Raw genomic sequence first — 15,777 nt, forward strand, 5'->3', positions numbered from 1 at the left:
TGTCTCTTTGACGTGGGGATTATTTTTGGCTTGTTAATCTTTTAAAAAGCTGCAGACATGAGAGAAGCTCTGAAAACCAATTAGAAGTTACCCTTTTTAAGAGACATTTATGTTTGTGAGAGAAGTCTCCATTTCTAAAGGTATCTCTCTGTACCAGGAAGAGGGGCATGACCTTATCTCTAGAAACTCATCTCAATGTGGAAGACAAGGAATTAAATGTGCCTAATATCCTTACTCTTGTTTACTGTGCCCTTTCTAGTAATCTCCAAGAACTGACAACTCCCACCTCCAAAATCCTCTTGTGTCTTTAGCTGAAGATGGTATTTAAGGTGGAGACTTCAGGCATTCTTGCTGAGTGACTCAATTCTCCTGGGCTTTCTCCCAAATATACATATTATAAAGCTTTGTTTGATTTTATCCTGTTATTCTGTCTCATCTCAATTTAATTCTTAGACCAGCCAGAAGGACCTAGAGGGTAGAGGAATTATCTTTGTCCTCTACAGTTTAGTGATGAGGAGGGGACAAAACTTCACTGGCTGGACACTGCCCACTCCTGGACTACTGCAGCTGAGAGATCCTGGACCCCTGACAGAGCTGGCAGGAGGTAAGAATTCTTACCATGTCAGTATCCTCAATCTCTACCTGCAGAGTCCATTGGAAGTGAGAGTGGTGAACTTTTTTTTCCTTTTCTAAATTTAGATTAGCAGAAGAAAATATTGGTGAAGCTGACTTCTTGGACTCAGAGGCTCTGGGAAATTTGACTTGAGTTCTCATTGGTTTATTTATCCTTTTCCTCCCAGACATGGTCACCGTTTTCCCTTGTCTCTGTCTTTTTTTTTTTTTTTGCCATTTTTCCTAAAAAAGGAAAAAACATAGGGAAAGATGCAGGCATATATAAGCCTGTTGTCCGGGAATACGTGCATGAGGTGAGAGCTGTTGCTAAGGGCATATTGGAAGTCAAAAAGGCTGCAAATTTTATGGATGTGGGTTGAGTAGTTAAGAGCCATTAGGGTGCTTACCACCTCAAGAAGACTCATCATAGGATAAGTTGGTCATGGACTGGGATAGATGACACAAGTCCCTCACTAACTTCAAGAAAATGTCCTTACAATGATGAGGTATTCTGTAAAGCCACACAATCCCCAATGCCACGATACCTCCCTCTTAGGTATTAATTTGCCTTCGAGAGACCCAGGGCTTAGTTAAGGCTGTTAATGTGCATACAAGATGAGGTTTTTTCTTTTATCTTATTCTCTGTCTTGAGAGCTTATCTTTATGAGCTTTCTGATCTCTGCCATCTGGAGGACGCACATCCTGGTGTGCATCTTGACAGCCAGTTGTATAGACTGGGGTTCTGAGACATCCTCTCTTTGTCCACCTGTGTCAACTCTCAGAAGAATTTGTCCTAAGGGGTCCCAGTTGCTTTCATAAGGGGCCTTTGTTGTTTCAACCTTCATTGCTTCTTAGTGCACTGTGCCTGTGCAATGAAGGCCTTTGCTTTCTTAGACTGTTTTTGGGAGTGAATTTTCTGGGTCTTGTGAGGGCTGCTTCCTTTGCACTCTCTTTTGGGGATGTCTCTTGCATCCATGGTTAAGCTGTAAAAGGCTTATTTGTTTGAGTTACTATTAAGATCCTACTTGTCAATGTGGCCAGATGATGGATCATTTAAATTGGAAAACTTCTTAATTGGAAAAAAAATTTTTGAGAGCTCTTGTTGTAATTATTTTATTGGTACCTATGAAAAGATTAAATTAAAAAGGAAATACAAAAAAAAAAAAAAATAAGGACCCTGGATCAGGTTAAAATTGAATTGAGAAAATGTAAAAGTATAAGTGTTGATAAGATTATAAAGGTTGGAATGTTTGAGCTAATTTTATATAAAGAGCTTATATTAACTTTGCCTGAGTATGTTTTAAAAATGTCTAACTGGGAATACTTCCCTTTTCCAATATTATAAAACCGAAACCTATTGATAAAGTCCTAATGAAAGCTATGATAAGAGGTATAAGAGTTGATGGAATTCAGATTAAGTTTTGTAGCAAAATTGATATATTTATGGAATTTATGTGAAGTAATTACCTCTCTTTTTGCATGATTGTATTATAGATTGTATTGTGGGGAGAGACAACATGTCTTGCTGGGAAATGTTTCCCCTGCCTGATTGTAGGACAGCATATAAATCTGCCCTTCAGACAATGTTAATTAAACATACTAAGTGGAAGTCAATAAGGTTGCTTGAGCCCACACATTATGAGACAAAAACTAGAGGCTAACATCTGATGTTAATAAAAGAGATAATAAAAGCTCCTATCCCCAAGGTAAATTGGTCTATGGTTAAATTGTACACTTAGAAAGACAGCCTTTGTTAAATGCTTTGTGCAGACTTTTAAAGGTGTGGTATATTGTCCTCGAATTTTAAAACAATAGCTGTGGAATCTTTGTCTATATGTATGTATATATGTGTGATATTTTACCTCCAGATGGTATGGCTAAAATTAAGAGCTCTGTTTAATCAGCTTAAAGTAAGCACCTACATAAATTATTTCTAAATGTAATAGAAACTAACCCAAATATCTTTCAAGTTAACAGGATATGAAATAATCTTTGATAAAAAAAAAAGGTTGTTTAATTTTTTGGGTTTGATTAAAATAGGCATGTCCTCAAAGTTGTCAACATTGGAATTGGTACAAACATACAACCTGGCTTTACTAGTTAAATGAGCTCATGTTATCTGTTACAAACTTGTCAGCAAAAACAGCGTAGAATGATAGCTAATTTTGTCTAATGTCTCATAAAGTTTTTGTGAGTAGTCTAAACAACTGTTGAGAGCAAATGATTTAGATGTAAGTGAGATAAAAATTTATAGAAAAATTTTTAGCAATAATTATAGTTTATGGCATGTGTACTTAAAATAGCTTCCAAAATCTCTTTGGTAACTTTAAAGTCTTGCTACATTAATTTAAATGATAAAAATTCATTGAGTATCTAGATCATTTCCAAATAAGATAAAATACTGAAACATTAATTGCTAAACATGTGTAAGTTTACTTACTTTTGTCTTATTACAGAAAAACTAGAAAGTGTGTGGGTCTATTAACAAACATGTATTTATTAAAAGATTGTAGTATGATGCAACATGTTTTTATAAATTATGAAAAGTGTTTATAAACTTGTCAAGCCACAGAATGCTAATATGAGTGTTTATAATTGCTTACTTAGTTTTACTTAAAAATTAAGGTTTCTATGGGTTAAAAATTAATATGTATGACTAAAGCTACTAGAAATTAATAAGGAAATCACGTTTGTATTCAAGAAAAGTGAGATGTATGTTCTCCGTAAAGAAGTATAAAGAATGGAAATATTTTTGTTTGTTTTGTTAAAAAAGATACATTTGTCCTAAAGTACTAGGAGGGAAAAAAGAAAAGAAGGCATGGGACAAATTCTGTGTTATAGAAGGTTTATGGAGGAGGAACCCTGAGAAAAGAGTTGTACATGGTCAAGTTGGCTAATGGTTAGTTAAGTAAATAAGTTTTTATATTTAAGTAAATAAGTTTTAATATCAAAAGTAAGCTGGTACAGGCTTAGAAGTTTTTTCCCTTTCTTAGAAGGATGATTTTCTTAAACTTTTAGTCTGCTCTTGCTAAAGGGATTATGAAAGGTTTTTTCTTTGAATAGTCTATCAGAAGGGTAGTGATTTTATGCTTTATCAAAATAAATTTCCTGTATTGCTTTATCAGGTATTTAATCACAGGTGCTAAGATTTTTCTTACAGCTACTTGATTCTCTGAATTAACCTGAGAATCTTTAATTGTCACCATGGTTAAATGGATAACTAAGCATTGTTTCATAGGGACCTATGATATTCTGTGGGTAAATGTTATTGATACAAGCGTTTAAAAATCATATAACATTCCTAAAATTCTGATCTCTCTTGGTTGTCAGTCATAATTCTAGTTATTATCTTAAAGTGTTGTATGTCACAGAATTAACTAAATTTCTTTGTTAATTACCATTTTTGTCTCTTGTCATTTACAGACAGTTTCCCAATACTCTGCTCTTGCAAATTCATTTCATTTTCAGACACTTTCATGAAAAAGACTCTGACACTTACTCCAGAATACAGGTTTCTGATAAACCTCAGATCCTAAAAGTGAAGGAAAGAAATTACAAAACTGTAATGGAAAAACTGACTTCATGAAACTGCTAACAAAAGATCAAGCCCAAGAGTTGATTATGTGGGACTGAGTGAACTGATGGGGATGATTATAATTTTTATGAATTTTCATTTTAAATGCTCCTGATTTTTAGTGTTTTGTTTTTCTAGTTTAAGAAAACTTTTTTCCTCTTAAAGTAACAATGACATAGCAGTTTGGTAAATTGTACTTTTGTAAGCAGAATTTAAACACTCATCTTTATCTCCCTACCTGATCCCTCCAGAATTTGGAAACTCTTAGTGATGAATGTTCTTATTTTCATGGCAATATAGTTATACACATAAGTTCAACAAGAATTTGATCTCCTTATAATGCCACAATTAGAAACATTGGTTATATTACCAAAGCTTTGACTGGAATGTCATATTTGAGAGAAATATACATAGACTTGCATATGACTGAGCTTTAAGAAACAAAGATTGGACTTTATGGAATAAAACCATTTGGAAATATTGGCCTGGTACCTTGTTTACAGGGTTCCCATCAAACTTAGGTAAGTAAAGAAGGTCACTTCTCCGACAGGTTCCTGGAAACTCAAAATATTTTGGGGACCTGTAGGGGAGAGGAATTCATACAAATCTATATGTATTGCAGGTGGAGTCTGATGACAAGTCCTCAGCTTTGCTTTACTGCCTTGAAAGGCCTTTAAAGTTCAATCTGAGGTTCCTTATAAAAACTTCCAGCAAAGCAAAGTTAAATGAGCTTAAATGATAAATTGGTATTCCTGCTGTACTTATGCAAATAATTGGGCCCAATTTATTGAAATGACTTATTTTGCAAACCAGTTAGTCTTAATTTGGCTATATTTGGTAAAATGAGGGTGATTTTAGAAAGAAAAATTATGTTTCAGTAGAAAACTATAGCACATTTGTGAATATTAGATTCTAGTTCTATTAATTGTGTTTCATGTTTTGATTTTCTACCCATAAACCAGACTGGATCTTGAATTCTTCTAGTCTCCTTGAACTCTTCTAGTCTCATGTCACTACAAATCTCCAAACTGTGTTCAATTAGTTTTTCTGTCATTTTCATTTGAAATAATTGAGAACTGAAACCATGCATTTTCCTGAAGCCCTGCAAACTGATATAAACTTAATAAACTTGATATAAACTTAAAAGAGATCATCACAATAGCATGCTTCTTGCTGTGTAAGCCACTCAAAAAAGATAACTGAACACTCAATGACACCATCAGAGACATGTCAAACTGCAAAAGATGCTTTGACTCTGACATCTAGAAATCTTCTTGACTGATTGTACCCTGGACTCAAAAACTGGTTTATAATTTGCCCCAACTGTTAACCTTGTTCTTTTCTTTTGTTTCCATAGAAATGCTTCTTATTAAATACGTGATTGCTTGCTTCCACAATATAGGTCTAGATTTAGGAGCCCACCTACATCACCACCTTCTAAAATCAATTTAAAGGAAATAATGTATTATAAGGACTAAAAAAAATGTGTTTAATGAGATGGAACAATACTCAGCTCCTGGACTGTCACACTTCTTCAAGTTTCAAAGGTGGGACTGTAGGGGAACAGAATTTGCCACCTCAAGATGTGCCTCTGTGGCACAAGGATTATTTGGGGCTGGTTATTCTTTTAAATACTGTAGACATGAGAGAAGCTCTGGAAACCAAGTAGAAGTTACCCTTTGTAAGAGACATTTACACTTGTAAGTGAGATCTCAATTTGTAAAGGTGTCTCTCTGTACCAGGAAGACACCTTTTATCTCTAGAAACTCTTATCAAGAAAGAAGGCAAGGACTTAAATCTGCATAATAACCTTACTCTTGTTTACTGTACCTTTTCTTGTAATCTCCCATAACTGACTCCCACTTCCCCCAACATCTTCTTTTATCTTTGGCTGAAGATGCTATTTTAGGCAGCAGCTTCCTCCATTCTGGCTGAGTCACTCAGTTTTCCTGGGCATCTCCTACGTTTGCATGTTATAGAGCTTTGTTTGATTTTCTCCTCTTATTCTACTCATCTAAATTTAATTCTTAGACCAGCCAGAGGATCTAGAGGGTAGAGGAATTGTCTTCCTCCCCTACAAAGCTTTTCTACTTATCTTCATCAAACAGCATTTTCATCATAGCACTGCCATATTAGTCATGGTAGTCAGCTATCCCAATTCTCAATCAGTTACCATAATAAAAGGATAGTGCTCACTGATGGTTCAGTTAGATATGATACGGTGATGCTCCCGGGTATCTATCTTTCAGGCTCCATCCATTGTGGGACTCTAACATCTGTAAGAGAGTGTCTAAGACCACAATGGACATTTTATCGTGAGGCCTGGAATTAGCATGCCTCCCTTTACCACATCCACTGGACCCAGCTATAGGGTTCCATGGTAATTACAATTAGTTTTGGGAAATGTTGTCTTCCTGCATACCCTGAAAGAAGGAAAGGTCTGGTAAGACTCTAGCGGGACTCTGCATTGATTGTATTTTTAATGTATCAAAAAGTTCAGTTAATCATTCTCCTCATTCATGATGTACTATCTTCATTAGTTTCGGCAAGGCTTCTTTCTTATATGTACATCTGTTTGTATGTGTTTCCACTTATCTCCATTCCCATCCTTCACCAGAGACCATTCTAATATGTTGATGATTTATCTCTCTTTTTTTAAAAAAGATTTTATTTTTCCTTTTTCTACCCAAAGCCCTTTGGTACATAGTTGTGTATTTTTAGTTGTGGATCCTTCTAGTTGTGGCATGTGGGATGCTGCCTCAGCATGGCCTGATGAGCAGTGTCATGTCCACGCCCAGGATTCGAACAGGCAAAACCCTGGGCCGCCGAACCAGACCAAGCAAACTTAACCACTTGGCCATGGGGCTGGCCCTGATTTATCTCTTTATTTTTATATGTTATTATAAAATGTGTAATATCATTGGGTGTCTAAGTATGTATAGATCACCCTCAATTTATGATGAGATTACTTCCCGATGAGTCCATATTTAGTTGAAAATATCATTTATGTCAAAAATGCATTTAATACACCTAACCTAGCAAACATCATAGCTTAGTCTGGCCTACCTTAAACATGCCCAGAACACTTACCTTAGCCTATAGTTGGGCAAAATCATCTAACACAAAGCCTATTTTGTAATAAAGTATTGAATATCTCATGTAATTTATTGAATATTGTACTTAAAGTGAAAAATAGAATGGTTGTATGGGTACAGAATGGTCTTAAGTGTATCGGTTGTTTACTTTTGGTATTTCAGGGCTGACTGTGAACTGTGGTCCACTGCTGCTGTTGAGCATCGCCAGAGAGTATCATACCACATATTGCTAGCCCAGGAGAAGATCAAAATTCATAATTCAAGGTAAAGTTTCTACTGAATGCGTATCATTTTCACACCATCCTCGTGTAGAAAAATCATAAGTTGAACCATAGTAAGTTGGAGACTGCCTGTATTTTAATTTACATAGTCATCATAGTATTTATCCAATGTCTTTGTTACACTTTATCATTCAGCAGTAAGTTTTTGAAATCTTCTTACATTTCTGCATGTATATATAGGCTGTGGCTTCAAACTACTCTGTAGCTCTGCATGGTGAGCCCCTAATACTTTTTCCCATTCTCTTTCCCAGAGATAGTTCCCTGATTGACGCACTATCGCTAACACCACACCTTTCTCTATATTTACATTTTGACATATGTCCCTTTACCATGTTATTATTTTGTTTTTTGCTGAAGGCTTTAATTTTTAGAGCAATTTTAGGTTTACAGAAATATTGAATAGAAAATACAGACGGTTCTCATGTAACCCGTCACACACACAGTTTCCCATGTTTTACATCTTCCATTAATGTGGTACATTTATTACAATTGATGGAACAATATTGATACATTATTGAATAAATTCCTAGCTTACATCAGGGCACACTCTTTGTGTTATATAGTCTTAGGGACAAATGTATAATGCCATGCATCTACCATTAGAAGACTATCTCTGTAAAAGTTCCCTGTGCTCCAACTATTCACCATTCCCCCTGAATTTCTGGCACCAGTACCATGAGGATTTATTTAGGATATATAGACTCTAGTTATACTTATTGTATTTTCATTACTCAGTTTTTCTAATGGTTGCCTCTCCATCATGGCATCATCATAGCTCGTTTAAAAAAGACAATTCCATTCTGTCAAGAGTTCTTTGATACAAACATAGTAATAAAATTTATGTTGTAAAGATAAAAATGCTCCAAAAGTAACACCTTTACAAGACTTATAATGACTTAAGTATACTACTACCAAAGTAACAAAAGTTTCAGAGCAGGTGTCCAAAACCAAGATTTGTCCATATGTTAATACTACTGAGAATTTAATGTCAGTGCATATAGTTTTGTTCAAGTTGACTCCAGAATGGGTCCCTTCCTGCTGCTCCTGGACATACAGAATTCCTTTCTTTTTATTTATTTTCCCTTCTTTCTTCTTTATTTTCTGTCTCACCTCATTCTCTCCTCTGTGAACTTCCTATCAGATCCTTCACTAAGTGGAATGGTTGCTGGGTTATCTTCTGTTTGAGCTGAAACATATTTCTCAAGGTCTTTAAACCCAGAGACAACTGAGAGTGGCTCTTATGCAATCTAAACACAACTTTGATATATTGTAATCCCACTCTTCCTTTAAAATACGTTTAGCCTTTACCTTGATAATGCGGACCCAAGTAGAGATCTCTTGATTTTACTCCTCTGGTGCTCTAAACACAGTACACAAATCCACTATCCTAAATGCATGTATTTTATCGTAAATACTGGTGACAACTTTCCATATTTTATCTTCTTTTATACGGTTTCACATGGCATAAGAGGCTTCCTGGTAATAAGTTGGTGAGAGAGCTTTGACAATAGTCTCATATTGAAAAATAAGGAGAGTTATATCTGTGATTTTCTGCTGTTGACTAATATAATTATTCTTCCAGGTCTCAAGTCAATGTTTCATTTATTCTAAATTTCAAGATGTGTCAACTTTTGTCAAGTTTTCCACATACTATCTTTGTTCCTAAATAATCCACTTGGTTCACTATTTCTTAGGTTTGGACAGAAGATGCTGTTCAGATGGTGTTTGCTCCAGTTAGCCATCACTGACAACTGTGTAGCCTTTGCTCCCACCTTCCTCATTTACTGCTCATTGCAGTTCTTAGGAGGGATCTGTATCATGACTATTATGGCAAACACTTGCACTATCACTAAGTTAATATTTTGAGGTTTTGCTGTTTCCAGAACTTTGATTGACCTTGAAATTGCCCTTAGTCTGAAATTATTATCTGTGTTTTCCTCCAGTGACAGAGTGGGCAGGGCCCAAATCAATAGATATGGTACCAGGGCTAATAATAAGTTTCTGCAGTTTTGGACAGATACTCCTAGGAGGACTGGTTGTTTTTGGTTTTTTGGTGAGGAAGATTGCCCATAAGCTAACATCTGTGCCAATCTTCCTTTATTTTTTTGCATCTGGGATGCCACCACAGCATGGCTTGCTGAGTGATGTGTAGGTCTGTGCCCAGGATCTGAACTTACGAATCCCAGGCTGCAGAAGTGGAGTGTGTGAACTTCATCACAATGCCACTGGGCTAGCCCCTAGAAAGACTGGCTTTTGTCATTTGAAACTGGCACACACTGCAACTGACAATGACTATTCACTTATTGGTCCTCCTCTTGCGTGGACAGTCTCCATATTAATTGCCTATAAGGGAGGCTGTGGTGAGAACAGAGAGGAGAATCATGACACTTAGGATCTGCCTGTTCCCTGGGCTGGTCCTGAGCTGTGGTTCTCATTAGCACCCACTGTGACACTCGAGGAAAAGACAAAGAAGGAATAGAATGACACGCTATTTAGGAGACTGGCATTTTTAAAACATCATTGTTGCATAGTAGTTACAGAATTATCATAAAATCATTTTTCTTAATAGAAAATTACATACCCACTAATTTTGAGGCAAATACACTGTATTCTTTTTTTAACTTCAGAAAGCATTGTATGATGAAAGTGATTTGAAGACTTTTTGCCATTGTAAGGAAGACTGGATAAAGGGAAAAGACAAAAATTTATCTCCATAAATATTTGAAATTAGAAGAGCATATTTCCTCTAGCACTAAGAATTGGCATGGGGGTGATTTTCACAAAAATGATAGAATGAAGACCTCTAAAAATCAGTTGCTCCATAATAACAACAACAAAAATATGGCATAAATTGTCATCATAAACTTTTTCTGAACTCTGGAAATGAACTAAAGAATTGCAGCAATACAAGAAATCTTTTGTTAAAGAAAAATGGATGAATTCTAGTAAGAATAGTGAGTGTTAAGGTATTTTAACATATCTTAGTCCCATTTCCTACTCCTCAGCTATACTGCTGCCTTGAAAAATGTTGACTTACATTCTTAGTAAAAGAGAGAAGAAGAAAGCTTGAGTTATTTCAAAGCTTCATTCACAAAGAACACTCACTATTTGACCTGCCTGGTGGTTTGCCTAAGATCCCTTTTAGACAGCAGTCTGTATTTGACCAGCATGAAAGTCCTCTCCCTGTGTGGGGCATTTGCTGCAAATATTTACTGGCAAGTGTTTTCAGGTCACAGGATGCCTGAGCTGATGGATGGCAATTAGGGAAACAATAGGCTAACATGAAAGGCTTAAAATGAGAAGGTGCAGAACAAAATATCTATACTGGCTTTGAAAACCTCCAAACTATTCCTTGGAGTGTAGAAGGTGATGTGCATGTGTAGGGCTGTATGCATACTCACGAAAGTCTAGGGAATTCCCTAAGCTCTCTCCTCTGGATGACATGGAAGCTCTGTACAAGCGGTAAGTGGAGGCGAAGTCAGAGATCAGAGTGCCGGGCTGAGTGTTGAAGGCATGCCCCAACACATATTCAGAACCTGTCAGGAAAGTCTGAGACATTTATTGGTTGCAGGTCACTAATTCATGAGCTGACCACTGAACTAACCAAGTATAGAGTTCAGTGGCTGCACGTGAAAAAGGATACAGATTTTATAGAGTTTGTTCACAAAGATTCCCTAACCAAGCAAACTACAACAAGCAGCAGGAACAACAGCAAACACAGGGAAAGGGGGAAGAATGTGATTTCCAGAGTTGCCATGTTATATTATTGAAAAGATCCAGTTCTCAATGAAAGTTCTGAGTCATGCAAAGAAACAAGAAAATATGACTCCTACACAGGGAAAAAAAGCACTCAGTATAAACTGTACCTGAGAAAACCCAGATGTTGGCTTATTAGACCAAGGCTTAAATCTGCTATATTAAATATTGTCAAGAAAAAAATAAAATATCCAGAAAAATTAAAGAAATAAAGAAGAGGATGAGAAAGACGCCTCACCAAATAGAGAAAATATGAATGAAGATGGAAATGTTAAAGAGGAACAAAATAGAAATTCTGGAGTTGAAATGCACAATAACTGAAACAAAATATTCACTAGAGGGTCTAGCGACCAGCATATTTGAGCTGGCAGAAAATAAGCAATGAATTTAAAGAGAGATCAGTTGAGATTATCCAGTTTAAGGAACTTAAAAAAATGTATAAAGAAACCTGAAGAGAACCTCAGACACTTGTGGGACTCCATCAAGTGTACTGACATAGGCATAATGAAAGTCCCAGAAGAGAAGAGCAGAGAAAAGAGTGGAAATATATTTGAAAAAACAACGACTGAGCAACTTCAGTAAGATGGAGGAATAGGAAGACACATTTATGCAGGTGAGAAAAATACATAAGAATGGAGAAAGTCCCATCCTAGACAATTAGAGGTAAAACTCCCTGAATTTCACACCAAGGTGGGAATAGTGCTTATTCCCATCATCCAGAGTAGAAGACCTCATAATTCACGTGAAGGTTTTGGTAGATCTCTCAGAATTTGATTCAGTAGGGGAGAAAATTAACCTAGGCCACATCCTGCTCTTGTGTAATTCGGAGATGCTTAAACGGAAGACATGAAAAGATCATTATTTCCAAGTAACTTGAGCAAATCTCATACAGCTCAATAATACTTTTAGGCATACAAAAATATCCAGCAAGGTAAGGGTCACAATGCTTAGTTTCCAATAAAAAATTACCAGGCAAGCAAAGAAATAGCAAAATAGGATCCATGTGAGGAGAAAAGTCGCTCAAGAAGAAATAGATAAACTGAATAGTCCTATATCTACTACATAAAATAAATTTATACTTAAATGTCCTCCCACAAAGAAAACTATAGCTATCTTTACCGGCAACTTGTACCAAATATTTAAGGAAGACGTAATTCCAATTGTACACAAACTCTTTCAGGAATAGAAGAGGAGAAAATGTTTCTGAACATCTTATGTGGCCAACATAATTCGGATACCAAAGGCAGATGAAGTTAGAAGAAAAACATATTATACACCAATAACTCTCATTAAAACTGATGCAAAACTTGTCACTCAAATTTAAGCAAATCAAATAAAGGAATTTTTTTTATACAAAAAAAATGGTTACTACATCCTGACCAAGCAGGCCTATCCTAGTGCAAGGTTAGCTTAACATTTTAAACTATGTCAATGTAATTCACCACTTAAAGAGACTAAACAAGAAAAATGATATGTTCGTCTAAATAAAATTGACAAAATCTATTGGGAAAGGCAAAGAGTTGTAGAACAGCAAAGTGGCAATGGAGAAAGTGTGCTTTTACAGAGACCTAGCAATCTTTTTGAATAGAAAAGTGAGAACCATTGACACCCCTTCTTTGTTCTCTAGGCTATAATTTTGGCATTGTATAGAGATACTGGAATCTTGATACCTCTGGAATTCTGCCAACTTAGTGAACTGAGTCTCCAAGTTAAAATCATGTAGACTTGTAGAGGAGTACAAGGTGACATCCTAATTGCCTTCGTGGAGTATCTGATACTTCAGATTCTATGCTTTTGTCTCATTAAGTCTCTGCATCCACAGGAACAAGACAAGTATTACTTTGTACATCATACATGCTCAAAAAGTGTTTGTTGAGCTAAAAATTGAGTAAAACTCCTAATATAACGCTAAATGTTTTCAGCAGCTTTGTAGCATGCTTGATTACTTTTTTATTATAGCATGCATTCACCTTTATGAATTCCCATTGCAATGTGCCCTCACCCACAATGGGAATTACTAGCACTTTTAAACCCGCTGTTTTGAAAATGAAATCTTATATTTCAAAGTGGGTTCATCTTAAATTGTTATTATATTTGAACAGCTTTTCATATATTAACAATGTCACTCAGATTATAATTTTTAATTTATAGTGATTTTTATTGTGTATATACATTTTGAAAATTGCTTATTTTGTTATTTGTCCTTCAATTTTGATAGTAGGTTTATAATATTTTAAATGACATATGGTAATTGTTTAAAATATGAAGAGAGAAAATTGCAAAGAAAACATAACAATCACCTAAAATTCCATCATTGAAAGATCAGCATTGTCATAATTTCAATGAATATATCCAAAGAGCACATAATCTTTCTATTTGTGAGTGATTTCTGACGTCAAAGTATAAGGACAAACACAAGGTGTCAACTCATTCTTAAAATGGTTTAAATGAGCTTATATCAGAGGTGACACAGTTTTTACCCCATATACCCCCCTCCAAAAAGTGTCATGCATTAAGTGCATATATATATTGGTATCTGTTGCTGAATTTCTTTTGATTTCTGGTTGCATATGCTATATTGGTCTGATTTTAGTAGATTTATGATAGAGTTCATGATATGCTGGTCCATACATCAACCAGCTACACCCTATTTCCATGGTTTTCCTTTGTTTCTGAATCATCTTGTGTATTAATATTTATTGATAAATTTGAAACTTTTCCAACTACTTCCCCAAAATATTGGATTGTTCACAGAATTACATGTTTCTATGAATTTTTTTAATTGCAAATTTGTGCCATAAATGTAAATAAGATTGACTTTTCCTGTGTATTGTCTTGCTAGTTTGTAGATATAAAGGAAAACTTTTGTGTTTTTTTTCTTTCATATTTTCCTTTTCCTCACTGGTTAGCTCACGACAGCAGCTTAAAATTTTGTCACTGTTATGTAAGAATCTTTTTCATTTACTTTTCTTGAGAGTTTTTTGCTGAAAAAACAAAACAGAGACAACCAATAAACAAACAAAAGTGAGTTATAAAGACAGAAAAGATAAAGTTTATCTTTAACCATGCACACGTACAAACTGATCTGCTAACTATCATCTTTTTATAATCCAGTAAAATTCATGAGGGATTGACACTTGTGCTGGAAAAGGCCATGCTGCCTGTCCAGACCCAAGAAAGCAGTTTTGAAAGTTTCTACTCTCATTGGTCTCTTTAGACCTCTGGTCAATGACACCTTTTGAAAGTCAACAGGTGGATTGAAAAATCTTAAGGGGACTGCCCATTTTTTTTGGGTTGAGTTGTGTTCCCCCAAAATTCATATGTTGAAGTCTTAACTCTCAGTATCTCGGAATGTGAGATTACTATATTAGGAAATGGGCTTGTTGCAGATATAATTAGTTAAGATGAGGTCATACTGGAGTATGGGGTGCCTCTAATCCAATATGACTGCTGTCCTTATAAAAAGGGGAAATTTGGACACACAGGCATGCCAGGGAGAATGCCACGTGAAGACTGGAGTTCTGCTGCCACAAGCCAAGGAACTACCAGAAGCTAAGAGAGCAGCCTGAACAGATACTTCCCTAGAGCCTTCAGAGGGATCATGGCCCTGCCGACAACTTGAGCTCAGACTTCCAAGCTCCAGAACTATAAGAAAATAAACTTCTGCTGTTGAAGTCACTCCGTTTGTGGACCATTATTATGGAAGCCCTAGGAAACTGATATACCATTTGCCTCATTTAAAAATACCTTTTATTGGTTTCTTATTTTCTCAATCCTCAATCTTTTGTTACTTGTGGCAGCAAAATTACCCAAATCTCATAGGCACCTAAACAATTATTTCCTTTATCATCTTTTCAAAGAGACTCTTTAACTCTGTGTGATCTTCCTAACATTATTCTTTCACTGGCTGTCTCATTTCTTTCCCCCTTGGTTCCCAGGCTCATATGGATCAGAGAATCACGAATGTCTTTCTTTCATGAGGGCCACCACAACAGAGCTAATTTTCATCTCTTCACCACTAAAACTACACAGTTCCTCACAAGAGATGGCTAGAAGTTTTACTCACCCTTTTTCCACATCCTGGATGGTGTCAGGCAGAGGCTGATTCCTGGTCTCAGGTAGAAAGAAGACAACAAGACCACCAATGATGGGAAAGACTCCATAGATGATCCAGGGCAAAGTGGGAAGATACACCACGAGGATCATCAAGAGGGGAGCCAGTGCTGCCCCAATCCTGCCGATCACTAAACCTAATCCTGAAGCTCTTGCTCTGAGGGGTAAACAACAATGCATAATAATCTGGCAAACATTCACATGTGTAATTTGTGATATATTATTTTGACTCGATTAGGAAAGACAATAGAGCACAACTGTTAAATACATGGGCTTTGAGACAAACACTTGTTTTTGAGATTTGCCCTATGATTTTCTAGCTGTCTTTGTGTTAAGACTCATTTTC

The 15,777-nt window shown here is 35.9% G+C and overlaps 1 protein-coding gene across 2 annotated transcripts in view; it reads right to left on the reverse strand.

Moving 5' to 3' along the window:
* Nucleotides 1–8,663: 8,663 nt before the first annotated feature.
* The window catches only part of LOC106822083 (solute carrier family 22 member 10-like), a 31,642-nt gene continuing 24,528 nt past the window's right edge, over nucleotides 8,664–15,777 (reverse strand). Inside the window, exons 9-10 of one of the 2 annotated variants that reach the window (XM_014827103.3) lie at nucleotides 15,385–15,588; nucleotides 8,664–14,302 (exon numbers count right to left, since the gene is read on the reverse strand). In XM_014827103.3, the coding sequence (XP_014682589.1) occupies nucleotides 14,242–14,302; nucleotides 15,385–15,588 (265 nt within the window). In that variant the 3' untranslated portion in view covers nucleotides 8,664–14,241. The remainder of the gene's footprint in view (nucleotides 14,303–15,384; nucleotides 15,589–15,777) is intronic. The other variant, XM_070488045.1, reaches the window with a different exon arrangement.

Source organism: Equus asinus, chromosome 17 (assembly GCF_041296235.1).
Source record: "Equus asinus isolate D_3611 breed Donkey chromosome 17, EquAss-T2T_v2, whole genome shotgun sequence".
NCBI lineage: Eukaryota > Metazoa > Chordata > Mammalia > Perissodactyla > Equidae > Equus > Equus asinus.